This window comes from Enhydra lutris, unplaced genomic scaffold (genome assembly GCF_002288905.1).
Source record: "Enhydra lutris kenyoni isolate GAN:26980312 unplaced genomic scaffold, ASM228890v2 scaffoldscaffold13, whole genome shotgun sequence".
In the NCBI taxonomy this organism is placed as follows: Eukaryota; Metazoa; Chordata; class Mammalia; order Carnivora; family Mustelidae; genus Enhydra; species Enhydra lutris.
The window spans coordinates 26,165,383-26,184,864 of NW_019154097.1; the positions used below are offsets into that span (position 1 = coordinate 26,165,383).

Sequence of the window (19,482 nt, forward strand, 5' to 3'; positions counted from 1 at the left end):
ACAGGAAGTGCACGACTCCCAGTCGTCTCCCAGCCTGGAGCCACCTGCAAGACCTCCGTGTCGGATATAGTCTCCCACCCCAGAGTGCCAACTTTTCAATGCCAAAACCCCAAATAAGCTCAGTGTCCTCCCTGAACATGCACCTTGCCCCCTCGTTCGAAGGCTCTCCCGTGGCACTGCTTCTCCTGCGGCCGCCCCCAGAGTGGAGGCCAGCCCCTGGCCATCTTTCCCACATGCTCTGTGATCCCAAACCTGGAAAAGGGTATGGGCCTTTTCTCTCACTGACACCGCCAGGTCATGCTTTCTTCCCTAAACACTCCAGCTCTGCGGCTGATGCGGCCAGACCAGCTGGCCGCAGTCACCTGCGGTCCCGATTCCCTGAGTCCCTTGAGCCTCGCTGACGACGTGGCTCCTAAGTGCCCTGTGTCTCCGCCCCGCTTTATGGGAAAACTCCTCAGAGCTGTTATTCTCACCATTTCAGTTCCTCTCCCGCACTGGCTCTCTGGAACCTGTCCCAGGCAGGCCTCAGCTACGCCAGGACAATAGCTCCTTCAAGGTTGCCAGTGATGACCCCCCATTGCTAAATCCCAAGCCCAAACCTCAGACGTTGTCGGACTGATTCACGATACTCGACCCAGCGAACCTGCTCTTTCCTCAGCTTCCAGACACCATCCTCTTGTGGCTCTGTCCCTGCCTCCCTGGGTGCTCCTTCTGCGCCCAACCCCTGCTCACTAGAGAGTCCCAGTCCCAGGGCCTAGATCTGTTCCCTGGGTCTCCAAGTCTCAGAGCTTCAAATACCAGTGATATGTTGACATTTGCTAAATTTACGGCCCTGTATCTCCAACTGCCAACCTGGCACCACCACGGGGCTGGTCAACAGGCGTCTCAAGAAGTCCCAGACCAGACACCAGACGCGCGCCTCTGCCTCTCCTGCTCAAGGCAGCACCGAGCCATCACTGCGACGGCTCGTGTTACCAGTGATCCTTTCAAGCAGAGCTCGGCCAGCTTCTCTCTTCAAGAGCCAAACACGGTAGAGTTTCGGGCTCTACCAGCCACAGGGCCTCTATCACACTTACTCAACTCCAGCAGTCATAGGCCACGTGCAATCGGTGACTGTCACTGCTCCAAGAAACTTAAAAATGGCCAGCGAGCTCGGCCCACAGGCCACAGTTTGACCATCCCTGCTTTAAAGCTGAAGTTGCGTCAACGTCACTCCGCTGCTCCAAACAGCGTTTCTGGTCTTACCTGAGTGACAGACAAAGCCTGAGAATGGCCTCATGGGCCCACCCAACATACTACCTCCCTGACCTCCTTCCTGCCTTCTCTCCCCCACTCCACCCCAGCCACACAACTGGCCACCTTCCTCGTCATCCAGCTTCTCAAGTTCAAAGCAATGTCAGGGCCTTCGCCCTTTTCCTGCTGCCAAAAACGCACTTTCCAAGCTGACTAGTCCCCTCCTCTCCTCCCGGTTTGTGTTCAGATGTCACCTCCTCAGGGAGGCTCTAGGATCCCGCATATGGCGGCACACTCTGCCCGGCTCCACACTGCCCACGCCCTCAGCCCTGCTCTCCCTTCCTCCCCAGCACCTGCCATCTCTTGTCCACTATACCTGCTGATCAGCATATTGTCCTTCTCCCCACGACAGGAACGGAAGAAACAGACTTACATCATCTGCTTTATTCACTACATCCCCAAGGCCTACGACAGTGCCTGGCACAGCAGGGTTTCATCAGTACTTTTTAAACAGACAAATAAAAGACTGCTGCTGCTGTTCTTGGTATCGTGTGCTGCTGCCATGTGCTCACAGTACAAGTTCATAATCAGGAGTCAACGTGTGTACTTCTGTGGACTCAGGAACCCTCTGAAAACGAGGTCCAACACTACCTTGTGCTCACATACACCGCTCTGGGATGGGGTTTGGAATTAGCCCTGAGAAAGCCGGAGTAATACAGCCCAGACATTCTAGAAAACCCCACCAAGAGGGTTCTCACTTACATACATGATGCCATATGCCTGAGGCTTCCACAGACAAAGCCAAAAAAACCCACCCAGATTCAAGTCATTCCACAGCTGGGTTACCTGCAGACCATCCCAAGTGAAGGGAACGGTGACCTCACAAGACCCATGAGCACTTACAAGTCCCCTTTATCCAGACTCCAGAATAAAATGAAAACAATAGATTCATTTTCCTTATTGTGTTCCTTTGATTGTGCATTTGTCAAGAGTCAAGATTAATCACGGTAATTCATAAAATTTATGCTCAAACTTACTGCAGTTCTAAACAACAAGGCTGACATTTCAAGCAGCTCTATCGGGTCGTTCATCTAGCTCACGGAGAAGACATTTTTCTCGGTGCTTACCTTTCTGTAGCATTTTGTCTGGCGCTGGCCTCCCCTCCATCATTGCTTCAGCCAGAATTAACTTTTGGTGAAGTTGCTTATTGTGCATTTTAAACTCCTTCAGCTCCCCCTGCAGCTCCAAGACTTGACCCTGCAGCTGGGCCACCACCTCCTGGGTGACGGGAAGCTGATACACATTTCCTAATGACCGGGACGGCTTTATCAGGATGGGCAGGCGGGACTTCTTAGCTTCCTGAAGAGACACATGCACAGGAAAATGAATGCACTTCCTCTGGTCACAGAGGCAACACCCTCATGCCAACCTCGTAAAACAGGATTCACACCAGCTGTCCAGACTTCTGGTTCCTAGAATGGCATCCATGTTTATCTCCTAGTCTACAGGACTTCTGTCTTGGCAGGTCCCCTCCTGTGACTGGCAAGTGCCAAGATTTTCCTCCGTGACACCCTCTTGGCCCTGGCCCGCTGTCTCTGTGGACATCCAGATGCTCGATATATGGCAGCCCTTTTCCCAGCACAATCTTCTAAATAACATTTTCTTGCTCCGTATCTATTTCTTCATTCCCACCCCGTGCCCCCGCTCCTCAGTCCAAGTCAATCTGCTGGTCCACCGAATCACCGCGACTGAAGCTGTCCGTGGCTAGCAGGTCACTAAGCCAGTGGCTCGGAGCCCCAACCTGCCTACCCTCAACATGTTCATTTCCACCGGCTCCCAGGCACTCTGAAGCCAGCCCAGCACTCGGCTCCTTCCATCTACCACCCAAGTCCCCACCCCAAAGCTACGCTACTTCAACACCCAACGTCTTAGTCAATCACATCACCAGCCCCTCACTGCGTCACCCAAACCTGCAAGTCTATCAAACCGTTCTTTACACTCGTCACCTGCTCTCGCCACTCACCAGGCTCCACTAATTCCAGCTGGGCTCCCTGGACTCTCCTCACCCCCCACCCCGCACTGCCTTTATCCAACCCCAAGACACTGCTGGCAGTCACCTAGCCACGGCAACCGCCTCCTAAGTGCCCTCTCCCACCCCTCATGCCCTTTCTAGTCCACTCTCCATACTGCGGCAGGAAAAGGCAAACCTAACATTCCTTGCCTCTGCTTACAACTACTGGAACACTTCCCAGTCTCTTATGAACAAGGTCAAAATGCGTACCACAGCCGCCATGCTGTGCATAACTTGCAGCCCAAGTCACTGCCCCTCTGCCATCTCCCCTATTCCCACACACTCACCTTCTATCAGTTCCTCAAATGTCTGTGCTCCTTCTACCCTAGGGCCTTGGCATACGCTGTCTCCTCTGTCTACACACGCTTTCTTGCCCACCCCCACGTCTCCCATACCCAATACATTCATTAGGACTCCACTCAGATGTGTCTTCCTCAGGACAATAGGCCTTGATTTCCACGACCAATTAAAAGATAAGCAAAGGGTCTAAAAGACACGTCTCAAAAGGAGATCTACATACGGCCAATAAACACATGGAAAGATGTTCAGTGTCATTAGCCATCAGGGAAATGTAAATCAAATCTCCATGAAACATTGCCACTCCCAACTCATTAGGACAGCATATGATCAAAATAATAACAAGTGTCAGCAAGGCTGTGGAGAAATTGGAACCTTCATGCTTCTGGTGAAAATGTAAACAAGGGGCAGCCGCTGTGGAAAACAGCCTGGTGGTTCTTCAAAGGGTTAAACACAGAGTTCCCATATGAGCCTGCAATTCCACTCCTCGGTGTTTACCCAGGAGACGTGAAAACACACGTCCATGCAAAGACTTGTGCATGAATGTTCATAGCAATATTATTCATAATAGCTAAAAAGTAGAAACAGCCCAAATGTCCATCAACTGATGAATGGATAAATAAAATGTGCTACATCCATACAATGGACTATCGTTGGGCAATAAAAAGAAATGAACTGCTGCTACAGACCACAGCACGAATGCACCTCAAAAACATTACTACACTAAGTAGAAGCAGTCATCAAAGATCACATGTTGTATGATCCCATTTATATATAAAACACCCAGAATAGGCAAATCTATAAAGACAGAAAGTAGATCAGTGGTTGTCTACAGCTAGGGCAGAAGGGGGGAAATGGGAAATGACCGCCAATGGGTCAGGGTTTCTTTTGGATAATTAAACATGTTCTAAAATTGATTATGATAACGGTTCTACAACTCTACGGATATACCAAAAACAAAACAAAACAAAACCACTGCACTATATATTTTAAACAGATAAATTGTATGATACGTGGATTAGGTTGTTATTCTTTTTTTTTTTTTTTTAAGATTTTATTTATTTGAGAGAGAGCACAAGAGCAGGATGAGGGGCAGAGGGAGAAGCAGACTCCCCACTGAGCAGGGAGAGTGATGCGGGCAGGACTTGATCTCAGGACCCTGGGATCATGACCTGAGCTGAAGGCAGACGCTTAACCGACTGAGCCAGCCAGGCGCCCTGAGGTTATTATTCTTTTTAATTTTTTAAGTGGAAGAGAAGGAACCTGAGAAGGAAACAGGAAATACTTAGGACCCTGGGGATGATGAAACCAGCAAGGTCTCTCAAGCAGGAAAGGGGAAGAAGGAGCCCCGCTTGCACATTTTAGGTTGTAAAATGCTTTCAAGCTCATTGTCCCACAGTCCTCCAGTAAGCTCTGCATTCCCAGAGCTCACAGGAAAACAGAAGTTACGGGGCCTATGTTTCAAAGAACTGAGACGTCCAACAACCAGTCCAATGTCATACAACAAGAAGGTAAGAGAGCAGGACCTCACAACAACTCTCCAGCCTCTATTGCTCAGTTAAGGAAAGTAAGACACTCTCTGCCCCGAAGTTCCAGGCCAGAGAGCAGGTTCAAGGCCAAGGACAGTTTGAGGTGGTGAAGGGGACCAGTGGCGAAAGGGGCAGGGGAATGCCTCATCAAAGAGGACTGCAAAATAACAGTCATTTGCCTGGTCCTCGGTCTCCACCAATCTTTATTCTTGGATCCAAATCTGTGTGTCATATGGCAGGAGAAAAGATATCTGCAAGTGCACAAATGCCAAAGCCAATTTCAGGCTGGAAGACTGCCGTCAGTCAACCTAATGCGGGTTTTAAAATAACACCACACAAAATGCTACCTTATGGACACTGAGCACAGTCCCACCTACCACCTTATTAAAGATGTCATAACGGATCTCCTCACTTGGGGGTGGTAGGGGACAGGAATGCACACACACTGGGCCTGACATGCACCTACACAACCATGCACAAGGCACTGGCAGGCACTTGCCACGCATTTCCTCATGTCACCACTGCACCAGCCTCCAGTTCCAGGTCACACCGATCCCACTTGAGCCACCAAGAAAGGGAAGCAGCCAGGCCTGAAGCAATCCCAGGTACATCTTATGATGGTATCCCTTACCAAGGGCTCCTCCCTTCCCGAGAGGTAGGTTTAGAAAATCCCTATCTTGGGCACCTGGGTGGCTCAGTCAGTTAAGCATCCGACTCTTGCTCTCAGCTCAGGTCTTGATCTCAGGGTCATGGGTTCAAGCCCCACACTGGGTGCGAAGCCAACTTAAAAAATAAATGAATAAATAAATAAATAAGTATATTCCTGTCTGTCCGTAAAACTGGACTTCGGTCTCTATCCCTACTACTCCTCTCAACAGCTGACTCATTCTGGACCATTTTCTGAGCCTTTCAGAGGCTATATTTCTTCACATGTAAAATGTCAGGAATATCTACCTAATTTACACGCTTCTTGAGAAGATTAAATGTAATGATATAGATAGAGAATATCTAGCACAATCCTCGCACAAACAACAGATGCTAAAAATAAACACAGTAGCCTTCCTTTTGAAAACATAAGCAAGAAGGATAATTCCAAACTAAAGAAAAATTAATATATTTGGGGAAATTACTGAGTTCATTTGATTATGCAATTTTTCGGCACAAAGGAGGCTATCTCCCACACAAACTGGGGGAAAAACATCTAGTTTTCCTAATACACAGGTACCAACTAACAGAGCTGGGGCAGATGAGACCATTTCTATTCCAGCCAAACTGCACAAATTTGCATCTGGAGTACCGTTAATATAATGGCAGTGTCTCTCTCTCTCTCTTTTTTTTTTCTTTTTGTCTTTACTGATATCTTTAGAAAACCCTATTCTAGAAATTACAGTTTTGGTACATAATTTAAAACAATCAAAAGCAATTTTGCTAATGATATATCTAACTCCCTTTGGTATGCACAAAAGCAGTAATTTAGTGGTCAGAAAATAAACTTAATTCTCCATTCTGATGCTATGAAGCAGTGTGTACAGCTGATTTCTCAGATACAAAACACCCATCAGAAACAAGAACACCAACAGCCGTCACTGGAGTCCTATTAGAAACATGACCTACTTCTCCACCAGAATACAGACATCTTCCTGCTTTGGGGATCATCAGCCCCGCCGACCCCTCTGCCCACAAGGAGTTTAGTAAAAGGTCCAATCAAATATGACCAAGAGAATCTAGCTTTTAATAACATGGCAGATTTGATGGCATTAGAGGAGAAGCATAGAGACAGCCTCTTCACTGAAGCAAAATGCATTCCCCCACCAGAACCGGAGCCCACCACTCTGGGCCAGCAGGAGCTGGGGGCTAGCCTGGGAAAGGGTAAGGCTGTGCCATCAGGCGCCCTGGGGTCCCAACTCAGCCCTGTAACTGCTGACTAACTGTGGGCATTCAAAATCGCGCTTCCTCGTCTCTGACAGGTGTCGTAAGAATAAGAGAATATAGATGAAGCTCACAGACTAGAACCTCTCCACCACAACGTCTGCACATGATAAAACCTAGGTTCTCAGGCCTCCTCCTAAAGTCAGGGTATCACAATTTCACTATAACCTGCGAATGTAAATATCCCCCAGTAGGTGAAATTCATACGAAATTCACACATCTCCCACAATGGCATCTCCCAGAGCCGTTACAAGGTAAGACGTTTCTGATACACAGCATGAAAGAAAAAGCTACACACAGATGTATAAATACGACTCTAAAGGAAACTGCACAAACGTCATGACATACAGACAAATAAGACTGGGCTGGGTGGGGGGAGGTTAAGACGAACACACACCTCTAGGCAGAGGCCAGACTGAGTACAGGCGGAGGAGACACCGGATTTTACATACATCAAAAAAAGCAGTGAGATCAGAGTTGGTTTTTTAGCCTTTCGTCTGTATAAAATAAGAAAACAAATGAATAATAAATAGAAAAGCTTACTTTGTCAGTCCCGCTGGGGAAGGAAGGGGCAGTGGCCTGCTGCCCTGATGCCACGCACAAGTTCTCCGGCGGACCCTCAGTGTGAAACACGGCGTCTGGTGGCTTCTCTGCCCACGCCTCTCTCTTGCCCTCGTTCTGGAATCTGCGCGTGTCCCCCTCCACCGCCACGGTCTGCACGGAGGCATCTTTCAGCTCCGGCTTGGACACCTGACCCGTCCTTCCCAGCTGGGCTGTCTGCGGCGACTTCCCTTCATCACGGGACTTGGACAATGAGTTGACTTGGTTGAAATGTCTGAGTTCACCTCTTAGCTGAGCAGCCATTTGCTTAAGGGACTTCTCAGTTTTACCATCAAGGTGTTGTGCAGACACTCCCTGCTCTGTCAAGCACGTTCGTTCCAGGAGTAGTTCACGCAGCACTTTCAGAAGGTCTGGCCTGTTTTTCCAAAAGGGAAGGAAGTGGAAGAACTAGGTTTTCTGCTGTAGCCTCATGCCCTACCAGATTTCCCAAGTTTTCTCCACTGACTGGCCCAAACTGTTTAAGCACACGGCCCGCTCACCATGTGCCACCAAGGATTTTCTCCCCTGTCACCTCATGACAACCACACCTGGTGGGTACTGGCATGTCCAACTCATGGATAAGAAGAGAAGCCACATGTACACAACAAGTGAGAGGGCCATGTGCTGTAAGGATGCAAACAGGGTCTAGAAAAAATCTGGGCTTGGAAAGGAGCAAATAGGGTCATCAAGAATTGTCATTTCTGACTATTGTGAGGTCCACCCAGCCCCTAGCCCCATTCCTACATCCGGGGGCGAGTACAGCTTAGGAGGATCTGGTCAACCTAGTGGACCCATGAGTGACCTGGCCCATCACTGTGCACAGTCAGGCTCAGTACACAGGAACTGAATGAAGGGATACTGCGAACTACTTGGAACAGAAATAGTAGTGAAATCACACAAAAATGGCTTCAGGTTTTAACTCAGAGATGCTCTGGAAGTAAGGTAAGTCTCTCTACACAGGACAGCAATAAAGACGAAACAACAGAGTGTTTAAGCAGCAGATACTTTAGGGCACTGGCCATGTGCCCTAGGCTCCTGCAGATCCCAGCTGTGGCTGTGTGCACACTGTGTAAATGGTGCCCGGAGACACAGACAGTCCCACTTAGAGTACTGCCTGCCTCTCGTCACTGCCTGGGGCTTTCCCAGAGCTCCCAGAGGCCCCCAGCAGCGCAGTGAGAAGTGGGGACCAGTTTACATGCCATGTGAGCACACACAGGAGCCCCTCCCACTCCACTCTAAACCCATGTAAGTGACAGCAAAAGATACATAACAAATACCGTAAGGTGCCCCATAGGCCTCGAAATCAAGGTAAAATTTACCCAAAGGTCAGAAACGGAGGAGACCACTGTCAGGAGAAAGGGGACATTCGCAGAAAGCACTGGGGGCAGAAATTTAACTCCCATGGTGGAGGAAACCAGGGAAATCTCATGAGCAGAGGCAGCTGTGGCACCCCACAGGAGGAGGAGGGAGCACAGGGGACAGAGCAGGGCTGTCCACACCCAGGCAAACCCAACCTGCACACATGACCCGTGAGTATGACAGACAGGTCACAACCCAACGAATCAGAGTTCACACTCAAGAAAATTAAATAAACAAGGAAACCTGAAGATTTTAACGTAAGTATGCGTAAATCATCTAAAAAATAAAGGAGAGTGGCTCATTTAAGAAAGAAGAGAGAAACTAGGAAACTGAGACAGGAAATTATGTTAAAAGGGACTGGAGCAGGCAAGGACAGACGGAGAGGCTGGTGGGAGAGCTGCCACTGACATCTAGGTCGGGCTGAGGACATGGCCGTCACAATGACCGAGGACAGAAGAGGCCCACCTCTGTTCCGCTCTCATTTTCTCTCTGCCATTCCTCCCACCTGCCTTTGGCCAGGGCCAGCCTCTGCAGACCGACTCCCTGAGCACACCCTGATGGTCCCTGCCCCATATCTGGGTTCCCGCTACATGTGACAAGTGACGTGAGGCCTGATTCTACCTTCCCCATGGAGCCCTCCAAGAGCCAGGGGAAGGCCCTACTCCCCTCTGGGCTCAGATCATCTAGCTCTGGGCCAGAGGCAACTCTATTCAGATCACACAGCTACAGCACACTGAAGGAGGGTAAAAAAATAGAAGTTTAAAAAACAAAATTAAAATGTATGGTACATTTTTCCCTTCTAATACGGAATCATCTAGACTACACAAACCATCTTAAAATTTAGTAAACCCAGACTTTAAAAATATTTCTAGCACTTTAAGCGTGTTAAACTAAATTGTCCTTTCCTCTCCTTCCCTTAATATAGATTAAAAATAATGACAACTACTATTCAGCTAGCCGAAGGAGGACCGTTACTCACCACCAAACAACACACAATAAAACCGAGGACAAAGATTTTACAAATGGGTAGTATAAGGTGGTGAAAGAGGCCATTAGAATATACTAAAGTGGGGGTGATGTTAAATAAAACATTTCAAGTGTTACTTTGCTAGAATTCTGAACAGGAGATTCATTAAGCTGTCACCGTGATCAGGACCTTTTTAATGGTTGAGTCGAGGGTCTTGTCAGAGGCCCAAACATTGTTTATAGACCCTTCCAGGGGATCTCTGCCACAGTGAGAGATGTAAAGGGGAGGAACTGACATTTGTGAAGCACGTGCCCTGTCAGGTCCTTTAAATACACCAACAACATTCAGGCCTTGCTGTATGACTAGGAGATGGGGCCAAACCTAACCCCATTTTACAGATGAAGAAATGGGCTCATAAAGATACAAGATCCCGTAGCAAAGTGGCAGAATAAAGACTGGAATCCCGATCTTTCGGACTCTGAAGGATCAGTACACTCTCTCCAATTTTCCGCACTCACCTTCTGCTGTGATGTTAGGCTTCTAAGCATCTGCACTGACACTTAAATACTTAACTGAGCACCTGCCTCCTGCCACGTAAGGCAGTGGGCATGCATTGTGCAAAGGAATCACGGGGCTCACGTTTCACTGAGAGGACAGACAGACGTTCACGCAAACACTGATAACTAAATAAGACAACGTGCAGCAAAGACAAGTACTATGAATTAAGGGAGGAAGGGAGGGAGGAAGTTCGGAGACCACGTGTAAAAGCAGGATTTCCCATTAATGGTCAGCAAAGGGCTCTCTACACAGCTGATGTCTAGCTGAGATGCCACCAGTCACATATACGCCTAGGAAGAGAACATTCTAGGTAGAGGGAATGGCTAGTGCAAAGACCCTGAGGTGAGAACCAGCCTGGATGTCTGAGGAGCAGAGCAGAGCTCGGTGAACAGGAGAGGTAGGTGATATGGACAGAGAGAGAGGAGGGCACCAGGTTGAGAAGCTCTGATCTTACTGTAAGAGCAATGGAAATCTGCTAGAAGGTTTAAGCATGGAATGGATCTGATCTGACTTAAGTCTTATTTAAAAGATCACTGTGGCTGCTCTATGGAGAATGGACAGCAGAGGAGGCTGTGCTGCTGGCGTCCAGGCAAGAGATGGTGGCAGTTGGGACCAAAAGGGAATTCCTAAGCAGAAGACTAGTGTTTCTCTGACCAATCAAACCCTGGTTACCCCAAGGACTCCTCCAGAATGTTCTCCGATGGCTCTAGCATTTTATAGCTAAGGGAATGTCAAATCCGCAAACGTCAGAGCCCACGTTTATGAAAAGGAGATCGCCAAGAGTAGCACACAGAAAGCTGGTGGGAGGGTAAGAGGAGCCCGGCACGCGATGCCCCATGTGTGCGCCAGGAGGGGCTGCAGACCACCGCCAGGCCTTCGGGAGGCCCCGCAGAGCCATGACTCCACTTCGTTTTGGTGGGCTTTGGTGCACCGTGAGTGACAGCTGTACAGAGAATAAGATCAGGGCTGCGGGTTTAGGCTGGTGTGAGAAAACCTTTTCTAACACTACAACTGGCCTCACTGGTCTGGAAGCCTATGGAACAGATACTTACGGAGCACAGGGAACTGAACCAGAGATGTCACAAGCTTGCCTGGCAGGCAGAAGATGTTTTCTTAAAAAATGTAACTAGGTCTTCATTTTTAAAAAGCAAGAGATTTAGAATACAGTTTGGGGGCTTCCACCGAAAGACTGGAAGGCTGGAAGGCTGGAAGCCACAAGGGTCAGCTGGGGCCGAGAAGCTCCTGCCCACCGGCAGGGAGCACACATGCCCCAGCTGGCCCCATGCCCACTGTAGCCCACCGGACTCTCCCCCACTCACGTCACCCCTGCACAGTCCAAGGCCGTCCCAGACAGGCAGCTGCATCTTTGAACTCTGATGGAATGTTTGGGATCCTGACACCAAGAAAACCCCTCCCCTCTCAAGCACTGACTATGGTCACCTAACTCCCTCTGACAATTAACTAGAATGACCACTAGACAGGTTCCCCAAGAGGAGACGTGCTAGAAAAATGCTGGACAGACGCCAGAGACTGGGGACGGGTCAGCCTGCCTGAGCTCACAAAAACAGAACACTCCAATCCTTTTCTTAGCTAAAGAATGTCTATGAGGCTTAGTCGACCAATGATGTAAGAAACGGTAGGGTTCCTGGCTCTGGCCAAGAGTCATGGCAGGAGAGGGCAGCTCCGTTTCTCTACCTACACTGGAGGAGAACTGGACAGTTTCACGGAACACACACGACCCGCCTGCCGTGTTCCTTACACGGGGCCCTCTCTCATTCCTCACGGCACCCGAGGAAGTGGTCGGAGAGACCGGGCCCCGAGAGAGGAAGGCACGGCTCCTCCTGGCTCCAAAGCCCAGGCAGCTGTTACAGTGGTCCTGAAAGAGTGTGCAAGGGGACAGTCTCCTCCTGAAGAGGTAACATTAAAAATACAAATGTACCGCATGTTTCTCCTGTTTTGTTTTCAGGCAAACACCCTGAAGCATTTCCTGACATAGGACTCCCAGCAGATAAAATGAGAAGAGAACTGAAGCTCAAGCTCAACGTAAAACAGTGAGTCACGACTACAATGGCAATTTTTAAGCTGTTGCAGTTCTTAAGCTACTGGAGAAGAGACTCCAGAAGGGCTGATTCCTCTCGCTGACGGCCAGACGGCCCTTCCCAGGGCTCCCAGGACCGATTCCAGAGGAAAGCTTTCTTTCTCTCTTTATAATGGGCTTGCATGAGGCTCTGCCGAGGTCCCCTCCCAGCCACTAGCGCACAGCCTAATTACTTAATTGCATGACTGGCAAGATTCCTTCCAAGACATTTCAGGGGCTCACTCAGCTAAATTACACAGCACTGCCATCTAAATCCATTTAGCAAAATGAGTTTGTTCTCCCCTCAAACAAGAGAGAAAAAGCAACACGGGGGCCCCACGTCTACCTGGATTCCAGTAACAATGTGGCCTTCTCGTTGAAGAAAGGGGCAAGCAGGTTCAGGAGCTCGCCTTCTTCCACACTCCGGTCTCCGGGGCAGCCAGGCTTACGGGTTCCATCGTAGTCTAGAATACTGGCATCTGTGTGCCTCAAGTATCCGTTTTTGCAGCCCCCTTTGGGATAGTCCTCCGTGACCTGCAAATCAGAATATCTGGTCAAAATACGGACCTTGGAAGAGAGGAGGGGCATACGTGGAGAGGGAAAGAACAGAGACGGAGAGCAAACGAGCAGCGCAAGCAGCCCAGAGGGAGAATGTGAGCAGGGTAGAGAGCAGGCTCTGGCTCACAGGCCCACACACGCGCCTTGTGGCCGGGCGGGCGGACACTCCCGCAAGAGCACGGAGAGCTTCACGCCACTTCTCCTCACCCTTACTTCCCTCATTCACAAAATGGGGGAGCAATGCCACCATGAGAATCAAATGAGATGACTGATTCACCTAAGGTCCTGGCACAGTGTCCCGCCCACCATGGGCACGTCCCCCCACCTCACGGCCCACCCCTTGTGAGTTAAGAAGGGTATGGAGCCCACACCATGAACAATGGTTTAGATGTCTATTAAATACTACCTCTGGTGATGCAGCCTCCCCATTACAGAGCAGAAAGGCGTCTTACTCTTTACAGAGACATCCTAATTAACATGACTTTGATTTGTCTCGTTAGGAAAGTAGAGGGTTCAGGGGCGCCTGGGTGGCTCAGTGGTTAAAGCCTCTGCCTTCGGCTCAGGTCATGATCTCAGGGTCCTGGGATCGAGTCCCACATCGGGCTCTCTGCTCAGCAGGAAGCCTGCCTCCTTCTCCTCTCTCTCTCTCTGCCTGCCTCTTTGCCTACTTGTGATCTGTCAAATAAATTAAAAAAAAAAAAAATCTTTAAAAAAAAAAAAAAAAAAAGGAAAGTAGAGGGTTCCTAATTCCTATGGAGATGTTATTTACGGATCCACCTTCTGGGGTCACTGAGGGCCCCAGAGGAGTGGTACCAAGGATTCATCTAGTTAAAGCTTGTACTGGGCATGTCTTGAGGTGCTGCAATTAGCATTCTCCCCCCACTTTCCAAAGCTGTAAATTTCTTCCACCAGTCTATAAATAACCCCCCTTGACTGCATTACTGCTGGTGATATACACACTAGCCATCACACCCCTCTCTCACACTTGTAAAATGATTAAGATTTTTAAATGGAAGACAAGACCCATACAAATGAGCTGTTATTTATAGGGTCTTGTTTGCTACCAATCTAGTTATTAAATCCATCTAAATAAGTACCCTCCAAAGAAGGAAAAGTCTAGACTATCATAATACAAAGAGAGAGAGCATTTCCTGAGCACTTAGTACATACCTTTCTATTTAAATATCACAAAAACTCCAGCAAGAACAGATTATCTTCACTGATGGAAAAATTCAGGTGTAGGGGTGAAGCAAGTGCTAACTGAGGTCACAAAGATAAAGACTAAGACTCAAAATCAAATCTTTGAATGGCTTTGCTTCCCAAAACCACCTATATTTTAATGATCTTGCATTCAGGACCTCAAGAACTTGAACACCTTAAAAGTTACAAAGGCCAGATCTGCAGCCTCCTCGGTCCCACCACATCCTAGTCTTTCGGGTTCTTTCAACCTTCGAGAATGTTTGTCCCAACTGCCTGGTATCCACGTGACTGGAGGAACGTTCTCCAAAGGAGTCACATTCTCACCAATGCCCACATGACACTAAGCTGGATTCCAGGTCAGGAGACTGGGGAGGGCCTCTGAGGGTCCTAACACCGCAACCAAGTGATCTGGGGCTGCACAGAGTCCAGAGACAGGGGCTCTTGTCCCAACTCAGTCACTGACTTACCCTGTGCCCTGGAGAAATCCCCTCCCCTCAGAGGTCTCAGCTTCCAATGCGTAAAACAAATGGGTGGCGTTAGGTCTCCAAAGATCTGACCACGTCCAATATCCAATGCCTGTTACTCTTACAACAACCCTGTTTTTATTGGCAACTCCACGTCTTGCTGTTTCTCGACTGGCTCCACCACCCGTTTTTAACTCCTGAGAAGGAAGAGACCCAGTGTCTCTGCTCTCCACCACACACAGCAGGCACTCGAGACAGGCAGAACGAACAGAGCTAACGGATTCATTCCAAACCAGAAGACCGGCTTGGGCAGAGAGAGGGGAGGACAGAATTGGGAGTGGACTGCAGCCTTCCTACCTTATCACTCTGCTCCAAATGCTGGTCACTCAGGAAATTATGCTCGTCATCTTCTCCAGTTCTGGTCATGTCCTCGTCCTCCTTGCTAGCCAGAAGCTACATGGAGCATGGAATGGTGTGAAAATGCAACCCAAAAAAGTACGCAGCATGAATATGTATGAATAAGTCACTGATGTCTTTTTTTTAAATGCAAAACAAAAAACAAACCAAAAAGGAGGCAGAAACAAATGCCAAAGCCAGTGAAATAAAAATTAACCAAAGTTAGAGATGCTAGTTCCAGCAAATCACACACAGCTGTCTAGGACTGGGCATAATTGAAGGACAAATTCCCCAAGAAATAACGAAAGCCATTTCCCCCTGCCCTCGCAGGGCCTTCCCTGAGCTGCTGTAAATCGAATATGCTGTCTGTTGCGTGGCTGCCATTCCTGCAGTGGCTAAATTCACTTTCAGATTATATAAAAGTAACAAGATTTTGGGAAAAAGCTATTGATGGAATTGAAAATATCAAATAGCAAGAAGGCAGTAAATGAAATTTATGCTGTGCCCGATTTATGCACCACTTCTATTTAGCACAGGGCATAAAGCTCTTGTTGGACTGTCACACATCCGAGATGGACAGTCCCAGCCATGCTGTCATTTTGCTGACAAAAAGTCCTCATCACTAATGAGTATCGAGCTTGCCTGACGAAAGCTTTATGCTTTGGAGATGAAGAACAGTGTTCTGTAACGACTGCATAAATCCCTACTGCTTTCAAGAAGTGCAAATCCCCAAGCTCCCGCATTCCGCAGAACGGACGGCACAATGTTCTCAAGAGGGACAGATCGCAGCTCGCTGCAAGGGCGAAAATTCTAGCCCCGGGGCACCTGGATTAAACCAAATAAAAACAGAGGAGAGGCAGCCACACCCAGGGAGGTCATCAGTCAAAGCTGCATCAGAAATTGCCAAACCTCACCTCACGGATGACACTGGAAGCTCCACCATGGCGTGTCAACACCACACACAGTGGGGAGTCACTGGCGGGGCGTGTTGTACATAGGAAATTTCTAAGGTCCCATCTCTACAGTTTTATTTATCAATTCCTACATTTAGTCCCAGACTTTTCCCAGACCAACGTACATTCTTCTGATCTTCCCTTTATAGGAAACCCTTATTTTGGAAAAAGCAAACAAAACAAAGCAAACTGACTTCATGAAGTCATTCTATAGAAAACTTTCCAGGGCCAGAACACATTTGAGCTAACCATATCCGAATCTGCCATCGGGATCAAACAGGACTTATGACCTTACACATCAGAGCTCCCTGAACTGCCGAGCATGGAATAGGCCAGCCATGTGTGAACGTACTTCCTAAGGCATAAAAGTTTCTAAGTACGGATGAGGAGCTTCCCTGCATCAGCATCTTCCCTCATCCTTAAAACACTCTCAAGTGATAAAGACTAACTAGAACTAGCAAACTTGGGAGGAATACAAAAGGTTAGACTACTGCAGAAAAGGCACTGGCAGTATCTTCTAAAAGGAATAACCTCCTGGCCCAGGAATTCCACTCCAAGGTACTCACTAAGAAAAATGAAAACAGATGTCCCCATAAAGATCTGTACATGAATGCTGAACGATGGTATCAACTTTTATCATAATATCCAAAACCCGAAACAATCCAAATGTACATTAACAGCAGAATGAATACACAAGTTTTAATATATTTACACACTTCAATACTACTTAGCAATAAAAAGGAACACACTGTTGGTTCAAATACCGTGGATGAATCTCAAAAACAGTTAAGTCAAGTGAAAGAAGCTTTGTACAAAAGAGAGTGTACTTGATGATTCCATTTATGTGAAAGTCTAGGGCAGGCAAAACTAACACATAAGGGAACAAAAGAAGAAAAATGGCTGGGGGTAGCGGAGAGAATCGATAAGGGTCTTGAGGAGGTGTGGGTTAAAAAGGAACACATATTTGTAAAACTTAGCGAATACAGACTTATGATTTCTATATTTCAATGTATGTAAACTTAACCTTAAAAGAAAAAGTAACCATAAACATACACTGAAGTTAAGATACAAGTGTTGAAGTATTTCAGAGGAAGGAAGCATACCATATTTGTAATTTACACTAAAATTTATCCAAAAGGTAAGATGGAGTAATGATGGACATGTGGGCCATGTTAACAGGAGAATCTCGGTGGTGAGTCTGAAGGTGTTCACCGTCGGGTTCTTCTCACTCTGCTGTGTTTATATTTCTTCAGGATAAAATGCTGAGGGAAAGTCTCTCCCATCTTTTAAAAAACAAAACAACAGTCTCACTCTGATTCTCCAACAGCTCTGGTCACTGAGCGTTCCCTGCCTCTCCAAGCTTCTTGAGAAAACAGTCTACCCCCACCTCCTACAACTGGCTTTCATTGCCAACACTCTCTAGATTGCTGAGAGGTCCCCAAAGACCGCCTCATACAGGAGACAGAACACACATGGGCTCAGCTTAAGGAAGAGGTATGGAGAAGCTCCTCCCCAGGCCCGTGGATGAAGGACGGGCCCCCGTAAGTTAAGCTAAGTGAAACACTGGTCACTCACACCATTCCAGGTTGAAATATCAAAAGTCATTCCTCGTTTTCGGAACCACCACCACACCGTGGTGTGAATGGTGATATACCCAATACAGTAAAATAAAGATTAACTTTCGTTTCTCTTTACCTCTGCTGACTTGGTCAAAATGAAAAGTAAAGTCAATTTCCAGCAATGGCCAAGAAATTAAATGTTGTGGACACAGAGAAATGTCCCTCGCTCCACGTGTGAATGACTCACTGGCAACTTCTCGATTTTTCCTGCCTTCTGAGAGTACTTGACCCTCGTAGACACCCCTCCTGGCAACACAGACCCATAACAACTGTGCTCTCCTGCTTCCACCCGGCCTCCTGGGCTATGCCTCCTTCATCTGCTTTGCTGGTTCCCCTTCCTCCTCCAGGAAGAAGTTCCCTCCATCTCAAAAGGCCAGGCCCCTGTCCCCATGTTCCGTTAGCACTCCTCATTCTTCCTCCACAGCTCCCGCCCCCCCAACACACACACACACACACACACACACACACACACACTCAGCAGCAACTGCCCCTCCGCTTCCCTGTACCCCATAGCCGATGGGGCAGTTCTAACACCAACGCCTGGTGCACAATAAAACACTGCTGAAAGACCAAATGAATGAATAAAGAATCCTTCATAATGAGAGCTGAGACCAGAGGGTTTTCAGCATGACTCTGGTCCTGCTACTCCAAGGGCATTCTTCAGAGTACCAGCTTATGAGAGATCCAGACTCTTGGGCCCCACACCAGGCTCAGGAAACCGGAATCTTCATTTTAACAAGATGCCCAGGAAAGTCACACGCACATTAAACTTCAGCAGCACTGCCCATGGTGTCACAGAAACAACACTGAACAGAGTCAGAAGAAGGCTCTAGTCCCGACTCTGCCACTAGCTTACCAAAAAAATTAACTGTTTTACTGAGTGCCTACTACATGCCAGGCACTGTGCCAAGGGCCCTTTATAAATAATGTAAAATTCATAACTTATGAAGTCAAAGTCTTAGAAACCCTCCTCCTTTTAATGAAATTCAATCTGCTTCTGACAAACTAAATTTTATTCTGCCACTAAAGCAGAATTTAACAAGCATCCCCTCCTTCTGAGCACCATGTCTGTCCTCCAGAGTCATACGTCTTTTTCTTATTCAACACAGCAACCCTTCAAATACCTACGTTCAATTAAATTATGCCCCTCAATCCACGTTTTCCTTCCATCCAAAAAAAAAAAAAAAATCTTTGTCTTCTACCCATGTCTAAAACTGATGACGTAAGTGAATAATAACAGAGACTCGCTCCTTCTACACCCGCACACACATCTCCTGCACCCCACCCCTGAGAGCGGAGAGTTCCGCGCAACCCAGGGTCCGTGGTTTGCAGGGCTCACCCCCTGACTGCATGCGGCTCCAATCACTGCGGCACATCAATCCTCAACCACATTTTATAATGCACAGTAACCGGTGAATGAACATAAAGAAGGAGGAGCAAACCGATTAGAGATGATTTTCACGCCCTTTAAAACCAAAGGACACCTGTCCCCAGTCTTCTGTTTGTTTCGTGGGTTGTGAGGTGAACGGCCCACATGCAGGAGTAAGCGCCCTCTTCATCAGCCGGGGGGGCCCGCTCCACAGCAACCACATTGAAGACAAACCCGACAAACTACGTCAAGGGCCTCCTACTATTTATACCCTTTATCAAATTAAAAGTTGCAGGGGGAGGC

The 19,482-nt window shown here is 47.9% G+C and overlaps 1 protein-coding gene across 1 annotated transcript in view; it reads right to left on the reverse strand.

Annotated features, from left to right (window-relative positions):
* Window positions 1–19,482, reverse strand: part of LOC111145669 (CDK5 regulatory subunit associated protein 2) — a 168,643-nt gene that overhangs the window by 52,481 nt on the left and 96,680 nt on the right. Inside the window, exons 19-22 of the mRNA XM_022500755.1 lie at window positions 15,200–15,295; window positions 12,967–13,154; window positions 7,603–8,035; window positions 2,361–2,592 (exon numbers count right to left, since the gene is read on the reverse strand). Of these exons, the coding sequence (XP_022356463.1) occupies window positions 2,361–2,592; window positions 7,603–8,035; window positions 12,967–13,154; window positions 15,200–15,295 (949 nt within the window). The remainder of the gene's footprint in view (window positions 1–2,360; window positions 2,593–7,602; window positions 8,036–12,966; window positions 13,155–15,199; window positions 15,296–19,482) is intronic.